Below are 22,664 nucleotides of genomic sequence, written 5' to 3' on the forward strand. Positions count from 1 at the left end.
CTGACCCACTGGTTGTTTAATAGTGTGTTGTTTAGTCTCCATGTGTTTGTTTTGTTTTGCATTTTTCTTCTTGTAACTAATTTCTAGTTTCATACTGTTGTGGTCAGAAAAAGATGCTTGATATGATTTCAGTCTTCTTAAATCTATTGATAACTTGTTTTGTGGTCTAACATGTGGTGTATCCTAGAGAATGTTCCACATTCACCTTAAAAGAATATGTTCTCCTGTTTTTAGATTAAATGTTCTGTATATATCTATTAAATCCATTTGGTTTTAATGTGTCATTTAAAGCCAGTGGTTTTTTTTTATTTTCTACCTGGGGGTGATCTACCCATTGATGTAAATGAAGTGTTAAAGTCTCTCACTATTATTGTTTTGTTGTCAATTTCTCCCTTTATATCTGTTAATACTTGCCTTATATATTTTAGGTGCTTTCTGTTGAGTGCATAAATATTTACAAATTTTATACCCTCTTGTTGGATTGACCCATTTGCCATTTTTGTCTTTTATTGTCCTTTTATTTGTCCTTTTTTGTCTTTTATTGCAGTCTTTGTTTTAAAGTCTATTTTTTTAGTATAAGTATTGCTACCCCCATTTTCTTTTTCTTTCTATTTGCATAGAACATCTTTTTTCATAACATCATTTGTGGTCTTTGTGTATTTTTAGATCTGAAGTGAATCTCTTGTAGGCAACATATAGATGGTTTTTGCTTTTTTTTTTAATCCATCCAGCCACCCTATGCCTTTTGATTAGAGAATTTAGTCTATTTACATTAAAAAATTATTATAGGTTTGTACTTATTGCCATTTGTTAATTGTTTTCTCGTTGTTTTGTAGCTCCTCTTCTTTATTCCTTTTATTTCCTGTTCTTCATCCTTCTGGCTTAATTCTTTTCTTTAGTTTCCTATGTTTGGACTCCCTTCACTTTGTTTCTGAGGACCTATTATAGGTTTTTTGTTTGTGGTTACCATACATTCATATAGAAAAATCTGATGTATAGCAGTCTATTTTAGGCTGATGGTTGCTTAAGTTCAATCACATTCTAAAAGTGCTATATTTTTACTGAGCCCCTCCCCATGTTTTATGTTTTTGTCATCATACTTTACATCTTTTTATTTTGTGTATTACAAAATTAATAATTATTATAGAAAAAGTTGATTTTCCTTTTGTGTTTTAACCTTCACACTTGTTTTATAAGAGGTTGATCCACTACCTTTATTATATAATTGCCTTTACCAGTGAAATTTTTGTCTTTCATTTATGGTCTTTTTTTACTGCTTAAAGGAGTACCTTTAACATTTCTTGTAAGACTGGTTAAATGATGATGAACTCCTTTACTTTTTGCTTGTCTTGGAAACTATCACTTCAATTTTGAATGATAATTTTGTGAGGTAGAATAATCTGTGCTGTGTTTTTTCCTTTCAGCACTTTGAATATACCTTGCCACTCCCTTCTGGCCGGCAAAATTTCTGCTGAAAAATAAGCTCATAACCTTATGAGAATCCCCTTGTATCTAACTAGTTGTTTTTCTCTTGTTGCTTTTAAGATTCTTTCTTTTTTTTTTAATTTGACATTTTAATTATAATGTGTCTTGCTTGATCTGTATCTCTTTGATTTTATTTTGTTTGAGACTTTCTTGTGATTTCTGAGCTTGGATATCCGTTTCCTAGGTTAGGGAAGTTTTCAGCCCCTTTCTCTTTTCCCTCTCCTTCTGGGACCTCTTAAATGCTAATGTTAGTATGCTTGGTGTTGTCCCAGAGGTCCTTAAAATATTATCATTTTTTAATTTTTTAAAATATATTTATTTATTTTCAAGAGAGAAAGAAAGTATGAGTGGGGGAAGGGTAGAGAGAGAGGGGGAGAGAGAGAGAGAGAGAGAGAGAGAGAGAGAGAGAGAATCCCAAGCAGGCTCTGTGCTATCAGCACAGACCCTGATGTGGGACCTGATCCCATTGACTGTGAGATCATGACCTGAGCCAAAATCAAGAGTTGGGTGCTTAATCAACTGATCTACCCAGGTGTCCCATCCTCATTTAAAACAATTTTTTTAAACTCATTTATTTTTGAGAGAAAGAGAGACAGAGTATGAGTGGGGAAGAGGCAGAGAGAGAGAGAGACACAGAATCTGAAGCAGGCTCCAGGCTTGGAGCTGTCAGCATAGAGCCTGACATGGGACTCAAACCCAGGAACTGCAAGATCTTGACAGGAGCCCAAGTCAGACACTTAACCAACTGAGACACCCAGGTGTCCCCCACCGCCGCCACACCATCCTCATTTTTTAAAATTCTTTTTTCACTTTGTTTTCCAGGTCACTGATCTGTTCTGTACCATCTAATCTGCTGTTGATTCCCTCTAGTCTGTTTTTCATTTTAGTTACTATATTGTCCATCTCTAATTGGTACTTTCTTATATTTTCTATCTCTTTGTTGAAGTTCTCACTGTGTTCATCCATTCTTCTGAGTCTTGTGAGCATTCTTATGACCATTACTTTGAACTATTTATCAGGTAGATTACTTAGCTCTGTTTCATTAAGGTCTTTTTCTGAGGTTTTGCATTATTATTTCTTTTGAAATATATTCCTTTGTCTCCTCATTTTGTCTGACTCTATGTGTTTATTTCTGAGTATTAGGCAAATCAGCTACCTCTCTCATTCTTGAAGAAGTGATCTTATATAGGTGTCCTATGGGGATCAGAAGCATAGTCTTCCCCTGATCACCAGAGCCAGGTGCTCAAAGGAAATCTCCTGTGTGTGCTATGTGTGCCCACATTTTGTGGTGGGGCAGTGGCTGTGGTGTAGCAGTGGACAGAGCTCTCTGCCCTGCCCAGCTGGCTGGGGTACTACAGCTGCCACTGAAGTGGAAGAAGTGTTCTCTCCTGACCCAGGAGGCTGGGGTTGCACTTAAGGGAAAGGCTCTGTCCTAGTTAGGCTGGTTGGGGTGCTGTGGCTGCCACTGTGGATGCTGATGTGGTAACAGGCATGTTCTCTCCCTGGCACAGGTTGTTGGGGCACCACATTTTTTGTTGTGGCTATAGCAGTGGGTGAGGTCTCTCCTCACCCCCCAATGCCACCCCGCACCTCACTGTAGCCATGAGAAGGGCTCCACATTGGTCTAGCTAGCTAGGGCACTACAACTGCCACTGTGACCACAGTGGTGGGCAGGTCTGTCCCCCGGACCCAGCTGGCTGAGACACCATGGTGCTGCTGCAACTGTGGCAGTGGCTTGGGCTGTCAGCAAACTGCACTTGCCCACATTAGCAGGCTAGAGTGAGAGCTCCCAGATCGTGCCCACCAGTATTGGCACTGGTAAGGTAGAATAGGACTGCAAAAGTGGCATCCAACATTGTCTACATCCCCAAAGAGTGTCTCAGCAGATTCTTCCCTGTGTGGCTAACACCGCAGGTGAAAGTGGGTCTCTCCCATCTGTGTTCTAGGTCCTCTTCCTAAAACTGGTGTCTTATCATTAAGTGTCAGGGTGCATGAGACGGCACATGAGCTCTTTGAGAGTAGGTTCTCCTGAACATAATCCCTGTTAGTTTTCAAAACCTAGCTTTTGGGGGGCTCATTTCTCCTGTGCAGGATTTAAGGGTTGAAGTGCCTGATGTGGGGTACCTTGGTCCTTAGAGGAAATTTCTCTCCTTCTAATATGCCTCCCAACTGTGGATTGCTACACCTGAGATGCAGTTTTTCTTTCTTTGGCAAGACCTTGTCTCTGCCACTCCCACCCATCTTCATGCTATCCCTTTGTCTCTCATTGGGGAGGCTCTGTTTATACAGTTCTTAGGGCTTTTTTCTGAAGAAATTATTCCATATGTAGTTGTATATTTATTTTGTCCATGGACAGAAGTAAGCTCAAGACCCTCCTATGCCACTGTCTTGAGCAAAGATTTTTTTACCTAACTTTCTCACTCTATTTTATTTTATTTTATTAATTAATTAATTAATTAATTAATTTTGGTGTTGTTATGCTACACAGTTCATCTGCAAGTTTTTTCAATTTGTTGCAAATCTCTAAAAATTTTTCCTATTTACTGGAAAAAGAATGTGCATATAAGTGGACCTGTGCAGCTCAAACCCATGTTGTTGAAGGGTCAACTGTATGTATGTTTATTTAGTTATTGTTTTTCCTCATAACACTTATCACTATCTGCAATTATTTTATTTTAATTCCTGTAGTTAACATCCAGGATTATATTAGTTTCAGTTGTGCAATACAGCAATTCAACAATTCCATATATTAGTGCTCATCAAGATAAGTGTACTCTTAATGCCCTTCACCTATTTCACCCATCTCCTCCACCTACCACCTTCTATTTGTTCTCTACAGTTAAAATTTTTTTTGTCTTTTTTTTTCCCTTTGTTCATTTGTTTTGTTTCTTAAATTCCACATATGAATGAAGTTATACGGTATTTGTCTTTCTCTGACTGGCTTATTTCTCTTAGCACTATACTTGGTAGATCCATCTATATTGTTGCAAAAGGCAAAATTTCATTCTTTTTTGATAGCTGAATAATATTCCATTGTATATTTATAGCACACTTTCTTTATCCATTCATCTATTGATGGACACTTAGGCTGCTTCTATAATTTGGCTATTGTAAACAATGCTGCAATAAACATAGGGGTGTATGCATCCCTTAGAATTAGTGCTTTTGTTTTCTTTGAGCAAATACTCAATAGTGTAATTACTGGATCATAGGGTAGTTCTATTTTTAATTTTTTTAGGAACCTCCATACTGTGTTCCACAGTGGCTGCACAAATTTCTATTTCCACCAACAGTGCAAGAGTGTTCCTTTTTCTTCATATCCATGCCAACACCTGCTGTTTCTTGAATTTTTGATTTTAGCTATTTTGACAGGTGTGAAATGGTATTTCATTTTGGTTTTGGTTTGTATTTCCCTAATGATGAGTGCTTTTGAGCATCTTTTCATGGGTTTGTTAGCCATCTGTATGTCTTCTTTGGAAAAATGTCTGTTCATATCTTCTGCCCCTTTTTTTAAATAAAAAAAAATTTTTTGGGTGTTGAGCTGTACAAGTTCTTTATATATTTTGGACACTAATCCTTTATCACATATGACATTTGAAAATATCTTCTCCCCTTCAGTAGGTTGTCCTTTAGTTTTGTTGATCATTTCCTTTGCTGTGCAGAAGCTTTTTGTTTTGATGAAGTTCCAACAGCTTATTTTTGCTTTTTTTCCCCACTTGCCTCAGGAGACATATCTAGAAAAATATTCTTACAGCCAATGTCAGAGAAATTGCTGTATGTGCTCTCCTAGAATTTTATGGTTTCATTTAGGTCCTTAATTCATTTTAGTTGGTTTTGTGTGTGGTGTAAGAAAGTGGTCCAGTTTTATTCTTTTACATGTAGTTGTCCAGTTTTCCCAATGCCATGTGTGGAAGAGACTCTCTTTTTCCCATTGTGTATTCTGGTCTCCTTTGTCAAAGATTAATTGACCATATAATCATGAGTTTATTTCTGGGCTTTCAATTCTAGTCTGTTGATCTATGTGTCTATGTCTGTGCCAGTACCATACTGTTTTGATTACTACAACTTTTAAAAACTGGCAACGCAGGGATACTTATGGCAGAAACCCAGACTTATTTCCAATCAACATCCCAAAAGCCTTGTATTTGCAACACTTTTGAAGTCTTTTCTAATCTAGCTTCTTGCATAGATTAACTGTCATGTCATTTTCCCCTTTATTTTTTCTTTGAATTCAATAGCAAACTCAAGAAAATTTTACAAAGAAGTCATCCTATTACTTTTAGAAATACTTTTAGAGTAAAAAAATATGGAATGATGATGTGTGATGATCATAACCAAAACATTTCAGTCATAAAAATACATGCCGAAATCTAAACTTTACTCTATTATTCAAACTTTTCCATTTTTCAAAAGCAACTTTTTTCCTATCAAATATTTTTCTTTTTTATTCAGTGATTTTTCATTATTTGATTTATTTTTTCCAAATAATCCAATACTTAACTATACCCGTGTATTTTTTCCAATGAATCCAATTCTTTCTTTACATGAGAGCCAATGGATAAGAGTGCAGGGAAGCACTGGGTTTACTTTCAAATGGAATCCTCTAACTAAATCCAACTTAGCTTGAGTCTTTAGATCTTCAACATATCATTTACAAAGTCTTAGGACTGACCATCTAATAAAAAATAGTATGTTAACAGAAATTACTGTGTTGCCATTTGTTTATATGATTTTTCTTGGATGCAATTCGAAAAAGATTTCTAGGAAGTTTCTAATATAAAGGAAAAATAAGATTATTGGGGGTGGTGGTGAGGCAAGAAATTATATCAATAAAGCCTTTAAGAGCTGTGAAAGAGCTTAAAGCCCTGGAGTCACATATTCATGGATCCAGATCTTTTTCCTCCACTTACTAGTTCTATGACCGTGGGTAATTAATCTTTCAAAAAGTTAGTTTCATCATCTACAATGTTATCACGATTAAATGACACAATGGATGGTAACCCAGTGACTAAGACAAAGTACACATTCAATACTGCTAGCAAATAACACAACAGCCCCATCCTTTTAGTGACTGACACTTAATACTCCTTGGCTTTTTATAGGGATATTGTCCAGATAATCAAAAAAAATAATTTGAGAAAATAAAATAAACTGAGAGACACATGCCCTCACAATGTTTGATACCTTGTTTTAGGAATGTTGGGTTTCCCTAAGGGAATTGGTCAATATTAGACCAAACCTGTCTGGTAAAGGTTTATTGAAATGGCATTTGAAAAAAGAAATCTGACTTGTGATATATAGAATTCACCACTGGAAAACTGACCTTCTTGGTACAAATTCCATGAAAGTCAGGAGTTTCTGTGAAGCAATTGTGAATTAATAAGAACCTCCAAGTTCTTAAAAAAAATGTTTAAATAAATAAGTGTCAATGAAATATCAGTGGTTAACCAACTCACATGACAAACCAAATTCTCTTTTTTATTTTTTCCTGGTATTGTAAAAGGGAAAATGTTTGCTTAGTTCTCTTTCTTAAGGTTCTGTATAAAATATTACTCCTTTTCAAATACAAATCAAAACCACACTCAGATATCACCTCACGCCAGTCAGAGTGGCCAAAATGAACAAATCAGGAGACTATAGATGCTGGAGAGGGTGTGGAGAAACGGGAACCCTCTTGCACTGTTAGTGGGAATGCAAACTGGTGCAGCCGCTCTGGAAAACAGTGTGGAGGTTCCTCAAAAAAGTAAAAATAGACCTACCCTATGACCCAGCAGTAGCACTGCTAGGAATTTACCCAAGGGATACAGGAGTACTGATGCATAGGGGCCCTTGCACCCCAATGTTTATAGCAGCACTCTGAACAATAGCCAAATTGTGGAAAGAGCCTAAATGTCCATCAACTGATGAATGGATAAAGAAATTGTGGTTTATATACACAATGGAGTACTACGTGGCAATGAGAAAGAATGAAATATGGCCCTTTGTAGCAACATGGATGGAACTGGAGAGTGTGATGCTAAGTGAAATAAGCCATACAGAGAAAGACAGATACCATATGGTTTCACTCTTATGTGGATCCTGAGAAACTTAACAGAAACCCATCGGGGAGGGGAAGGAAAAAAAAGAAAAAAAAGAGGTTAGAGTGGGAGAGAGAGCCAAAGCATAAGAGACTCTTAAAAACTGAGAACAAACTGAGGGTTGATGGGGGGTGGGAGGGAGGGGTGATGGGCATTGAAGAGGGCATCTTTTGGGATGAGCACTGGGTGTTGTATGGAAACTAATTTGACAATAAATTTCATATAATAAAAAAATTAAAAAAAATACACAAGATACCCAGGTAATTCATATGTACACTAGACTCTGAGAGCAACTGTTACAAATCTTGGCACTGTAAACTAGTGCTGTCCAATAGAACTTTGTACAATGATGGAAATTGCCTGTGCTATTCAGTACAGTAACCAATAACTGCATATAACTACAAGAACTTTAAATATGGCTAGTGTCAATAAGAAACTAATCTTTTTATTTTATGTAATTTTAATTAATTTAAATTTAGATAGCCACATATGGCCAGTGGATACCATATTCTACATTGCAGCTGTAACTTTTTATTCAAACGTATTTATGGGAACAATGTATGCCTTCTGAAGCTTTGGGACATTTGTTCTTTTTATCTCATTTGCCAAAGGTTATAGGACCCTCATAATACATTGATACTTGTAAAAAAAATATTACTCCTTTTCATAAATGAGTTAGAGATGGTTAATTTTTGGCAATTAAAACTTCTTCACATATCACTTGTGATAATGAATAAATTTGATCCATAATTTCCTAAATTGTATTGGAAAAATGGAATTACCTAATTTCAAAATCCAATAGACTTAATACGTATTTATAAAACTCCTGCTAATTTACTTAATTAAAACAAGAGTGGATGCATATGCAACATTCATATCATTAAAAAAGAACTTATCTTAAAGAGACAATTTAGGATGCTGATTCAGGACAGTGACTCTGGAGCCAAGATGTCTAGGCTTTGACAGATCAGTTACAAACTAGCTGGGTCACTTTGGAAAAGTTGCTGAAACTCTGCTTCAACTTTTCTTATGCAAAATTGAGAGGATAATAGTACATATATCATATGACTATTAAAAGTCTTAGATGAATTAACATGTAACAGAAAAGGGCCTAACACCTAGTAAGTGTTACTATGTTAGCTATTATTATTTTTGTTGCTGTTGTTTTTTGGCCCTTCAGAAAAGGGATGCTCATTTTATTTACTTACTCCAAAGCAAGGATACTCACTGTCAGGCTTCAGGGCAATCTATCAACCCATTTATAACTACATGTAAAATTCTGTATATCCCCATGTGTTTTTAAAATAGTCTTATTGAGGTATAATTGGCATAAAATAACTGCATAACTTAAAATGTACAATTTTATACATTTTGACATATAAATATACCCACAAAACTATCACTACAATCAAGATCATGACTATATTTACCATCCCCAAAATTTTCCTCATTACACTTCATAATTCCTCCAGTGGTCACAAAGATTTTACCCTATAATTTTTTTCTATTTTGTTTTACATTTACATTTAGATCTATGATCCATTCTGACTTCATTTATTTTTAAACTTTTTTAAAAAATGTTTATTTATTTATTTATTTTGAGAGACAGAGAGAGAGAAAGAGAGTAGGGAAGGGGAAAAGAGAGAGGAGAGAGAGAATTCCAAACAGGCCTCACACTGTCAGTGCAGAGCCTGGTGCAGAGCTCAAACTCACAAACCATGAGATCATGACCTGAGCCGAAATCAAGAGTCAGATGCTCAACTGACTGAGTCACCCAGGTTCCCTGACTTCAATTTTTCAGGATGGAGTTCAATTTCATATTTGTGCATATAGATGTTAAATTGTTCCAGGATCATTTGGTGAAGGACTACCCTTGGAATTGCCTTTGCATCTTTGTCAAAAATCAATTGACCATTTTTGTGCAGCTCTATTTCTGAAATATCTACCCTGTTCTATTGATCTATTTCTTGGCCTTGACACTAAAGCCATACTCTCCCAAACACTGTAGCTTTGTTTTAAGTCTTGAAATCAGGAGGTGTAAGTCCTTTAACTTTATTCATCTTTTCCAAAATTGTTTTCACTATTCTAATGCCTTTGCATTTCCATGTGAATTTTAGAATCAGCTTATAAATTTCTACAAAATACATTACTTGAAATGTCATTTGAATTACATTGATCTTACAGATAAATCTGGGGAGAATTGATATCTTAATATTGTGCTTTATGATCCATGAGCATAGTATACTTCATCACTCATTTAGTTATTTAATTTCTGTCACCAATATTTTGTAATTTTGAGAGAATAGGTCTTCATGTATTTTGTGAGATATATCCCTAAGTATTTCGTATTTTTGCTGTTATTATAAATGATACTGGTTTTTTAATTTCAAATTCTGGTTGTTCATGGATAGCACATAAAAATACAATTGATGTTTGTATATTGGTTTTGTATACTATAACTTTATTAAAGTCTTTTACTAGCCCTAGGATCTTTTTTTTTGGAGAATCTATAGCATTTTCTACATAGATGATCATGAAGCATGTGAGTAAAGATAATTTGGTCCCTTATCTTCCAAATGGCATGCCTTTAATTCCTTTTTTCCTTGCTTTCTTGTATGGGCTAAAACTTCCAGTGCGATGTTAAATAGAAATGGTGAAAATGGACATCCTTGCCTTCTACTGATATTAGGAGAAAAGTATTCAGTCTTTTACCATTAAATATGCTAGCTTTAGATTATTTGTAGGGGTTATTACTGCAGGGTTTAGTCTGTTAAGCATCCAATTCTTGATTTTGGTTCAGGTCATGATCTCATGGTTCATGGGTTCAAGCCCCACATCGGGCTCCATGCTGACCATGTACAGCCTGCCTGGGATTCTCTCTCTGTCCCTATCCCACTCACTCTCTCTCTCTAAAAAAATAAATAAACTTTAATAAATAAAAAATAAAAAATAGATTATTTGTATACATCCTTTATTAAGTTGATAAAGTTTCTACATTATTTTATCTAAATAGTTGAACTTAATGGCATAATTATTCATAATATTCCCTTCATATTTTTTAATATTAGTAGAATATGTAGTGATGTCTATCTATTATTCCTGATGTTGATAATTTGTGTATTTTCTCCATATTCCCTGATCAGTCTTGATAAAGCTTTTATCTTTTCAATAAAACAGGTTTTTTTATTTCATTGATTTTTTTTCTCTATTGTTTTTCTGTTTTCAATTAGTGATTTCTGCTCTGATATTTATTTCCTCCCCCCCTTCTTCTACCTACTTTGTGTTTAATTTGCCCTTATTTTTCTAGTTGCATATGGTGAAAGCTAAGATCATTATTTTAATAGCAAATTTTGGTGGCACAAATTTTAATTTTTTTCTATTTCTATTCAGTACAAAAACACTTGATAATTTCCCCTTCTAATTTCTTCTTTGTTCCATGAGTTGTATATAAATTTGCTATTTAGTTTCCATATATTTGAGGATTTTATAAATATATGCCTATTATTTATTTCTAAATTAATTCCATTATAATAAGAGAGCATACTTTGTATAATATGAGTCGTTTTACATTTTAGACTTATTCTGTGGTTCAGAAAAGAGTCATTTTTGGTAGATGTTCTGTGTGCACTTGAAAATAAAGTATATTTTTTGTTGCAGGATGAGGTGTTTTAAATGTCAGTTAGATCAAGTTCATTTATGGAGTGTTTATGGCTTTTATATTCTTACTGATTTTCTGTCTGCTTATGCTGCCAATTATTGAGAAAAAGTGTTGGAATCTCTTTCCAAAACTGTGTATCCCTGCCTACTTGTATCAGTTTTTGACTCATGTAAGTTCTGTTATTAGAACATCAACATTTACTAATGGTGTGTCCTCTAAATTAATTAACATCTTTATCATTAAAAAAAAGTGTCCTTCTTTACATCTTATAATATTTTTGCTTTGAAATCAAATCTGTTACATATTAACAGTTGTGTTAGTTTAATGTATGTTTTTCCATACTTAACCTATTTTGTCTATAATTAAGGTGGGTTTATTATAGACAACATATAGCTCAATCTTGTTTTTTTAATCCAACCTGACAATTACTGCCTTTCAATTGAAGTTTTTAGTCCATTTACACTTAGTAGAATTACTTATATGATTGGTTTAATCTTCCACCTTACTTCTTTCTCTTTGTTACACCTGTGCTTTATTCCCATTTTCCCTTTTTTCCTGCATTGTGTGTGTGTGTGTGTGTGTGTGTGTGTGTGTGTTTATGGTTAATGATTTCATTTCCCTTGATGGACTATTAGATACAGTTTCTTGTCATAGTATACATTTTATGTTTTCACAATCTATCTTTAAATGATATTATACTACCACATGTAGTATAAGAACCATTCAACAGTATAATTCCATTTCCTGGTCTTTGTGATATTGTTGTCATATGTTTTACTTCTACATGTTTTGTAAATCCTGCAATACATTGCTACTATCTTGTTTTAAACAACCTATTATCAATTCAAGAGATTTAAATAATACAAAAATAGTTTCATATTAACCTACATAGTAGCCATTTCCAGTACTTAACATTCCTCTGTACAGATTCAAGTTTCCCACTGATAGCATTTTTCTTTTGCCTGCAGAATTTCTCTTAACATTTCTTGTAATGCAGCTCTGCTGGTGATAATATTTTTCTTCTTTTGATGTCTGAAAACTGTTTTTATCTTTCTCTTTGAATATTTCTCTGTGTGTAGAATTCTTGGTTGTTATTTTTTCCCAATACTTTAAAGATGTTGCTCCACTGTCTCCTGATCTGCATTGTTTTGAAAAAGAATTCTGCTATAACTCTTAATAATAATAACTCTTAATAAGTCTGCTATAACTCTTAATAATAACTCTGTTTTCTCTGCATGCTTTGAAGGTATTCCCTTATCACTGGTTTTAATCAATTTGGTTATGATGTCCCTTGTGTAGTTTTTTCATGTTTATTGTGCCTAAAGTCTACTGACAAGTATAAGTTTATACTTTTCATCAAATTTGGAAAATTTGGCCATTATTTCTTCAAAAATTGTTTCTCTTTATGTCCTTTCTTTTAGGGATTCCAATTACATATATATTGTGTTGCTTAAAGTTATCTCACAGCTCACTCATGCATTGTTTTCTATTTTGTCTTATTTTCCTCTGTGTTTCATTTTAGACAGTTTCTATTGTTACGTTTTCAGGTTTATGAATCACTTCTACAATATTTAATTGGCTGTTAATACCACTCAGTGTAGTTTTCATCTCAGTTATTATAGTTTTTATCTGTAAAAGTTTGATTTTTGACAGATATCTTCAATGTTTATACTTAATATGCACAATATTTTTGTCTAACTTCTTGGAAGTTAGCTTCTCTCCACAGCTCTCTCCTCTCTAGTACTCTATAGCAAATAGCAAAATAGATATAGTCCTATAGCACATTTAGCTGTCTTGGCCTCCTCAGACTCCCAGACCTATCTCTTCAACTCAGTGAGACTGCCAGAATCTGCATAGACTTCCTCTCCATATGCTGTGCCTTGGAATTTCTAGGCAGAAAATTGGGTAACCATAGTATCACTTCATTCATTTCAAATGCAAGGTTAAAATTTGTGATTTTGGGAGCACCTGGGTGGCTCAGTCAGCTAAGTGGATGACTTTGGCTCAGGTCATGATCTCATGGTTCATGGGTTCAAGCCCAACATTGGTCTCTGTGCTGACAACTCAGAGCCTGGAGCCAATTCAGATTCTATGTCTTCCTCTCTCTCTCTGCCTCTCCCCACTTTCTCTCTCTCTCTCTCTCTCTCTCTCTCTCTCTCTCTCAAAACTAAAAAAAAAAATCAATGTGATTTTGCCCAGTTTTTTAGTTGTTTCAGGTACAAGGGTAAATGTGATCTCATACTTTATCTTGGCTGAAAGTGGATATCTGCTTATGTATTTTAAGAGGAAGAAGGCCCACAGCCTTCATCAAGGAGTTATGGCCTCTTTATTAAAAGATAAGAAACACTGTTCTGAGTAAATTTATAGATTATTGGTATGGATGATTGTCATTACTATGGATTGTCTTATACATTTTAATTTTCATATATTGTAAGAAGTGATATTTAAACTGGTAAAATCTTGGTTCTCTATAATAAACACATAATAAATTCAGAATGCTATTTTGGAAGATGGGATGGCTTAAGGTAACATAAATGTATAGTACTGTCAGTCAAGATATGGGCCTGAATCAATGAAAGGAATAAAAGGAACAAAGCTCAAGTTTCTTTGGCTCACAAAGAAAGAAGGCAGAAGACTAGGAAAGAAAAAAACCAAAAGATACAATTCAAATGAAAATTAGAATTAAAGCTTGAAAAGTATGTACACACATCAATATTACAGTTAACACACACACACACACACACACAAACACAAACACACAAAAGTAAGTCTGGGTAAAGAGTTTAAATGTATGAAGAACAAGTGTAATGTAAAATAATTATGCAATTTCAAAATCTTGATAAGGGAAAAAGATACTTTTGGGATTTGTCAAGATACTTGATAAGGGAGAAAGGTGCTTTGGAGGTTTTATACAAGATCTCTTGCTTTCTTGTAACTTTTGAAAAAGAGATAAATATATTCATTATTTACCTAGTTAGGGGTAATAGGGAAGTTTGACATTTATACACTTACCTAAATTTTTCTGAATATTATGGAAAGTTTTTCCATATTTTTGTCTGTAATTAGCTATGAATATTACCTAGTATGATAGTTACATTACATAGTACATTTGTATTATCTTTCGAGCTGTGCTTTTTAAGGAAGGGGAAGGGATCTAATTTACTGCTGGATCTCTAACACTGACTACTATAGAGCATCTCTTAGAGAAAATTCACTTATTTAACAAATATTATGAAGTACCTATTAAACCATATGTGAAGTTTTAGGAATGCAGAGGTGAACAGAAACTGGCTATGTGGCTGCTTTCTTCAGACCAATGGAGAAGACCAATAGTAATCGAATCATCACACAAACAGATGTCAATTGAACCATAAGGAATACTGCATATGTGATTAAGTGACATCTCTTATATAAGCTATTTCCAAAATGACTAATGAAGACAATCCTATAACACAGTGACTGAATCAGAGCTTCTAATTTGCAGTATCAGAACCTAGTCCACATTAAAAAAAATTTAAATCCCAGTTAGTTACCATATAGTGTAATAATGATTTCAGGAATAGAATTCAGTGATTCATCACTTGTATATAACACCCAGTGCTCTTCCCAACAAGTGTCCTCCTTAAGGCCCCTTGTCCATTTAGCTCATCCCCCCACTGCCCAACACCACACCCATTTGTTCTCTGTATATGAGAGTCTCTTATGGTTTGTCTCCCTCCTTGTTTTTATATTATTTTTGCTTCCCTTCCTTTATGTTCATCACTTTTGTATCTTAAAGTCCACATATGAGTGAAGTCATATGGTATTTGTCTTTCACTGACTGATTTATTTCACTTAGCATAATACACTCTAGTTCCATCCACATTGTTGCAAATGGCAAGATTTATTCTTTTTGATTCAATTCTTTTTCATTGAGTAATATGTCATTTTATATATATACCACATCTTCCTTATCCATTCATCACTCAATGGACATTTGGGCTCTTTCCATTCTTTGGCTATTGTCAGTAGTGCTGCTATAAACATTGGGGTGCATGTGCCCCTTCGAATCAGCATTTTTGTATCCTATGGATAAATACCTAGTAGGGCAAATGCTAGATTGTAGGGAAGTTCTATTTTTTATTTTTTGAGGAACCTCCATACTGTTTTCCAGCGTGGCTGCACCAGTTTGCATTTCCACCAGCAATGCAAAAGAGACCCTCTTTCTCTGCATCCTTGCCAAAACCTGTCATTGCTGGAGTTGTTAATGTTAGCCATTCTGACTGGTGTGAGGTGGTATCTCATTGAGGTTTTGATTTGTACTTCCCTGATGATGAGTGATGTTGAACATTTTTTCATGTGTCAGCCATCTGGATGTCTTCTTTGGAAAAGTGTCTATTCATATCTTTGGCCCATTTCTTCACTGGATTATTTGTTTTTTGGGTGTTGAATTTGATAAGTTCTTTATAGATTTTGGAGACTAACCCTTTATCTGATATGTCATTTGCAAATATCTTCTCCCATTCCATTGGTTGCCTTTTAGTATTACTGATTGTTTCCATCAGTATGCAGAGGCTTTTTATCTTGATGAGGTCTCAATAGTTCATTTTTGCTTTTGTTTCCCTTGCCTCTGGAGACATGTCAAGTAAGAAGTTGCTGTGGCCAAGGTCAAAGAGGATGTTGCCTGTTTTCTCCTTTAGGATTTTGATGGCTTCCTGTAATACACTTAGGTCTTTCATCCATTTTGAGTTTATTTTTGTGCACATTGTAAGAAAGTGGTCCTGGTCATTCTTCTGCATGTTGCCGTCCAGTTTTGCCAAAACCATTTGCTAAAGAGACTGTCTTTACTCCACTGGATATTCTTTCTTGCTTTGTCCAAGATTAGTTGGCCATATGTTTGTGGGTCCATTTCTGGGTTCTCTATTCTGTCCCATTGATCTGAGTGTCTGTTCTTGTGCCAGTACTATACTATATTGATGATTACAGCTTTGTAATATAGATTGAAGTCTAGAATTGTGATACTTCCAGCTTTGGTTTTCTTTTTCATGATTGCTTTGGCTATTCAGGGTCTTTTCTGGTTCCATACAAATTTTAGGATTATTTGTTCTAGCTCTGTGAAAAAGCTGGTGTTATTTTGATAGATATTGCATTGAATATGTAGATTGCTTTGTGTAGTTTTGACATTTTAACAATGCTTGATCTTCTAATCCATGAGCATAGATTAGAATTTTTTTCCATTTTTTGTGTCTTCTTCAATTTCTTTCATAAGCTTTCTATAGTTTTCAGTGTATAGATTTTTCACCTCTTTTGTTAGGTTTATTTCCTAGGTATTTTATGGTTTTTAGTGCAAATGTAAATGGGATTGATTCCTTGATTTCTCTTTCTGCTGCTTCATTATTGGTGTATAGAAATGCAACCGATTTCTATGCATTAATTTTATATCCTGTGACTCTAGCATATTCATGGATCAGTTCTAGTGGGTTTTTTTGTGGAGTCTTTTGGTTTTCCACATAGAGTATCATGTTGTCTGCAAAGAGTGAAAGTGTGACTCACTCCTTGCCAATTTGGATGCCTTTTATTTCTTTTTGTTGTCTGATTGCTGAAGCTAGGACCTCCAACACTATGTTGAATAACAGTGGTGAGAGTGGACATCCTTGTTGAGTTCCTGACCTTAGGGGGAAAGTTCTCAGTTTTTTCCCATTGAGGATGATATTAGTGGTGGGTCTTTCATATATGGCCTTTGTGATCTTGAGGTATGATCCTTCTATCCCTAATTTCTTGAGAGTTTTTATCAAGAAAGGATGCTGTGTATTTTGTCAAATGCTTTTTCTATATCGAGAGGATTATGCAGTTCTTATACTTTCTTTTACTAATGTGTGGTATCAAATTGACCTAGTTCACATTTTTATCCAATAGCTCATACAGAATTTCCTTCAGAAATAACTTTTGAAGAAAAGAGTATACCACCAGATACTTCACATCATGTTTTAGAACTTGGAAACATTGTCACTATCATTGGAAACATCACCATCACACAGGTCAAAAGGCATCTTCTTGGTGGTCTCATGAAGGTGAATAGTCTTATAGAAATGTAATAATACTCAAAGCCATTTTGGAGGAATATGAACCATGATCATGAATGTAGATATAGTTTTAAACCAAATGTCAGAATAAAAGAAAATGTATTAAATAAAAGCATGTACTCATTCATTTAGCAAATATCTGTCAAACATCTACCATGTGCAAGTACGTCCCAGGCCTTGCAAACAGACACTGAAAGTCCCTGTGCATGAAGGACCAAGGGGATGGCATGAGGGTGAGGCATATGATAAACAAGCAAACAGACCACTTAGAGACTTCTGATTTTCTGCATAGGTAGCCTCCCACAATGGTCAATTGTTGCTTGCCCATCAAAGCAATATGGACTCTTTACTAAACAACAGAGATCAGAAGCAAGAAATATCTCCAACTTAATTAGGTACCCTCTGCTGACTGAATTGTTGCCATTAGTCTTACTCTGTTCTATCCTTTTCTTGACAGTGATTTTCAACCTTGTTTAGCACAGACCTTATTTGCTACCTCCATCATTCCAAAAGCCTACACACTCAGTAGACAACCTAAAGAAAAGGGGAGACTTTTCTCTACCTGCAATTTATATCTACCTCTATGTGTTAGCTTGAGCCTCTAAGAAATAGCCGGGGTTTTAAAATGAAAGCTTACTTCTACCACAGAAGCAGGATAAAAATGTCTACATCTAGTCCACAGAGATCTAGTCCTGCAACCCTGATCATATGATTTCAAGTAAATCCCCAAAGAAAGCCATTTTTGTCTCCTCCAAAGCAGCTTGAATGCTTCCAAAATGTCAGAGCTTCTCCGGGTGCAGATGGTTTTTGTGTAAGTTTTATTATGGTCACTACTATGCTTAGAGGCTTCAAAACTATAGAATAAAAAATAACCTCTTTTGCCCTTCCAAACACTGAAAGAAAGAAAGAAAGAAAGAAAGAAAGAAAGAAAGAAAGAAAGAAAAAACACACTAGCTAAATAGCTTCATAGGTCTTTTCCAGGAAAGACATCCAATTATATAGACTCTGATTACTGGTAATAACTTGAAGTCTTAAGAAATTTAACAACTTCAGCTCAAAACAATTAAATTGAACTGTTGATGATACAATCACCCCCTAGACTCAACATAGCTGCAGATGCAGAAAAAGTGAGAAGGCTTACTGATTCATTGTCCCTTCTGTTCCCAGTCCCCAATGCCAAACACATCAGACAGCAAATATTAAGAATTTGTTAAAATTAGAATTCACAAGAGAAGACTTTTTTCAGTGGCAGGATTATTACATTTGATTTTTCAATTTTGAATCTTGGACTTTCCAAACCCATAGAACTGATAATATAAACATATAACAATAACTTTCCATTCCATGTATGTATGTATGTATGTGTTTCATTTATGTAAGTCAAACATGAAAATTAGGTATTCAACTAATGGTCAGTGACTTCAAAGTCATTTGGGGAATGTAATTTTTTTATCAATAAATCTTTTCTATTAAGAATATGAAGGTTTTCTGGACAAGAACTTATTCTCTACTATTATTAAACAACCTTAGTCACATATATTTCCTTCATGTATTAATGGTTTGAACTTATAATCAACTTGGAAAATTCTTAAAAGGGACCCTACCCCTACCTTGAACACTGCATTAGAATTCACAGAGGAAACTTTCTAGCTCTCAGCAATGCATATCTATCAAAAGAAGCTCTAAGCAAAAGAAATGGAGTTTGTTGTACGAACAGTGTTAAGTCATCATGTAATGAAAAGGTAAGCAGTATACTTTATGTCATTGCCTCATAGAGCAATGCCTCATAGAGCATACACATTGCTACACGTGCTTTCAGAGTAGAAAGCCGCCTTCTAACAAAATCTTCATGGGGTATTTTATGATTAAAGAATATCACCGGTGAAGGAATGACTGAAGGAATTAATGGCTTAGTTTGGCAAGATTAAGCCAACTCTTCCTGTGATTTTTTTCAAGACAATGAGATACACTGAAACACTTCTTATTGGTAGGCAAATAAATCTCTGTGCTATGACAAATGGAATTTCATCTAGTGGAGAGATCTATCCCTTTCTTTCACAAAACGACTTGTAAGATGAATACATTTTCCAAGTTCTGAAATAATTTTTTTCTGAGAAAAATAAGAGACCATTATGCTTAAAAAAAAATATCACTCACAGACTCCTTTCCCATCTTCTTTTGTAGCCGTGTTTGCCACTGAACAGCTTGCATGACAATGGCTTCCCATCTTCTTTCAAGATTTACAATGATCAGTTGCATGGGCTGGTGGTCTGCGTTCAGATTGCAAGTGTCCCGGTCATCCAGAAGATGCTGGCACAATCGCAGGATGGAGGCCACTCCACGTCGTCGCTGTTTGATTTCACCACAGAGGGACTGCAACACAGAAAGGGCTTCATCCGTGGGTGTTTATAAAGCATAATTCCCCCCAAATTGAAACACCTACTTCCACCATAATTTCAAATTATAGTGATACGCTTGGCTATGAATAAGACAAGAATGGCTCTGGAGTTGCCTTTAGATTGGAGACCGTCTACTGATACCCAACTAATGCCAAAGAATTTAGCTGCATCCCACTCTTCTTCCCTTTTTTTCAATGATTTCTCCATCTAAAACGCTGGGTCCCACCTGGACACCTAGGTGATTAACAATTTACAACTTAATGAAATTTAGGTCATATGAATGCCAAACAGATTGACCTGCTTTAATTCCAGGTGACAGGAAACACAAAAGATAGAGAAGTGCTCCAAAAGGAAATGGAAATTTTCCAAACTTACTCCTAGATTTTCTGAGGCCAAAAGTTTAGTTTTCTACTGGCTGGGAATAAGTTAAATAAGATTGCAGAGAAGTTTCATACCTAACATCTATTATTGGGGAAAAATGGATAAGCAACATTTCTCTTCCGAAGCTTGATTAACAAAGCAATAATGTTCTGAGAACAGAAATTAGGATACTGGATTATTACTGCACTATTTGTTGGTTGCTGTTTCTTTTAATAGACATTCACACAATTTAAGAAGGATATGCATGCATCAAAATAGCATTTTGCCCCCAGAAGCATTTGTATTGCTGCAGTGACCCTAAGCTGAACGATTCAAGCAAAATAGTGGGTACACATGTCTAAAAATATTATATCTTTTCTTTGCCTACGGATAGTGTGTAAGTGATATTCTAATTCAAAGCCTTCAGGAGAAATGATGATTATATCCACAAACATCACTGAATTACTAATCTCCTTCTACTGCTACAATTGGACTGTTCTAACAGTTAACAGATTGCTTATTAATCAACAAGGGTAAACAAGACAATGCAATTTCATTTAGTGTGAGAGTTTTAATGCCTAAAAGTATTTGTGCTTAAAATGTTAATCTAGATAAGGCTTCATTAGTAGAAGTCTTAAAATGATTAAATGTGGTTCATTGAAATGTGCACAGAGTGGTAGTAGATCAGCAGGTGGACATTTCATACAGATGTTCCACTTACTGATATAATACATGCAGTAGCCATTTAAATGACCCTAGCTCCGTAATAGCTGAAATTCTATTATTTCTGTAATGAAAGAACACTGTACCTTTAATATTTCTGAATTTTAAATAAGGTGAATGACAAATTCCCAAACCTCTATTTATGGCAAAATATGACTAGGAATTTTATTATTCAATTTACACCAGTGCAGCATTTTTAGTTATGTTTCCTGAACTTACCCTTATTTATTTTCCTAGCATTCATTATTATTTTCCTACATAACTCCTAATATAACCACCAGGTCTGACAAATTTCTTTACTGATGCTATTCATTTGTTCAAGGCTGAATGAGGAGAAACCCCTAGACATTCAAAGATAAAACTTGAGGGCCTATCAAAGCAAAAAGCATTGTTTCCATCTCCTCCCATCCTGCTAACTTCCCCCTCCTAAATACATTCTCTCTCTCTCCCTCTCTCTCTCTCTCTTTCACACACACACACACACACACACAATTTGCTCTCTTGCTCTAGAACTGTTGAGCAAGTCAAACTGTCAAGTCCAATTAATACCTGCCAAATTTTGATCCAATATTAACACTTCAAGATAATAATATAGCCAACTGAAATTCATTGAAATGAGTCCTATGAATATGAATATTGAGGATTTCTTTGTTTTGTTTTGTTATACATTTGTTAACAATAAAGGGCTAGAAAAATCAAGAGTGATATTTCCATACCATAAAATTGGATCTTGCAAAACTCTGTTTGAAGTTGACTAGACCAGTAACTGCATTCATCAAGCTAGCAAAAAGTCCCCATGTCTCTTAGCCAAATGAAAATTTGCCATGGACAGCACTAAACGTATGTGTGTAGCTAGCACAGCCACATTGGTAACATTTACAAAGTAGCCCAAATAAGCTTCATGCACCTTAAAGGCATTTTTGAAGTTCTGAAACAGGGCATGTGAGATCACTAGGGGAAATTTTCATAAACGTCACTGGCCATAATCTTTTTATGAGTATCTAGAATGCACCCAGTATTTAAGTATCCAGATGAACCCCAACCCACATCTTAATGTGAGTCAGTCCAGGTAAAAAACTGTGAAAGCTGTTTTTGATGTTCAATATAGGATTTTACTGAATGTTGACATTCACTACCTAATTTTGGGATCTTCACAATTCCACAGTTTTTTTTTTTCTCTTACTTTAAATATCTAAAGAACTTGGTCTACATTCTGGATTAATAATTTATCCTATATGTACAGTGGGAAATAACACTACTTTAAAAAGGAGGCAAAAATTGAGAATTTTAAATGCCAACATAATTTTTGATAGTTTTTTATATCTAGGAGATATAACTGATAAAATAACATTCTTCTACATAAATGAGTTTCCATGACAACCATTAAAATATACATATTTATTTATAATCACAAACACATACTCAATAAAACCAGTGCATTTTCTGGTGATGTTTCTTAGAGTCAGTAGTTTACGTTATTTCCATGATAAACTATGCACAGAAAAATGTTAAATGTAACTACACAGGAACAAATAAGTATTGTAACTACTCCTGGCTTACATTTTCAGAGAAAAGCACTTTTAAACACAAATCCAAACTAAATAACTTAAGCAAGGCACTGAAATAAGATAAACTCATCCCTGCCTCTTAGACTTCCTCAAATGTGCATTGTACCTTCTGTCTGCTAGGCAGTGGTTTATTCATGGAGGCTTCAAACAGGAGCAAGTTCCTGCTCCTTCTCTCAAGGAGCTGAGGTCTACTGAAGGTGGACTATCCACAAATAAGCATGGTACCAAGAGTAATGTAGAGAGAGACCTGTTAACAGAATGTTTGTGCAAGTTGCTTTTGGAGGAGTTGGTGAAATCTCCAGGGAAATAATGGGAACCAGATGGTCCAAGCT

General features: G+C 34.9%; 1 protein-coding gene across 2 annotated transcripts in view; it reads right to left on the bottom strand.

The window, feature by feature from the left end:
• Positions 1-22,664, bottom strand: part of AKAP6 (A-kinase anchoring protein 6) — a 492,411-nt gene that overhangs the window by 44,267 nt on the left and 425,480 nt on the right. For both annotated transcript variants that reach the window (XM_049612916.1, XM_049612917.1), the window contains one exon: positions 19,440-19,655. In XM_049612916.1, coding sequence (XP_049468873.1) covers positions 19,440-19,655 — 216 coding nt within the window. The remainder of the gene's footprint in view (positions 1-19,439; positions 19,656-22,664) is intronic.

This window comes from Panthera uncia, assembly GCF_023721935.1.
Source record: "Panthera uncia isolate 11264 chromosome B3 unlocalized genomic scaffold, Puncia_PCG_1.0 HiC_scaffold_1, whole genome shotgun sequence".
NCBI lineage: Eukaryota > Metazoa > Chordata > Mammalia > Carnivora > Felidae > Panthera > Panthera uncia.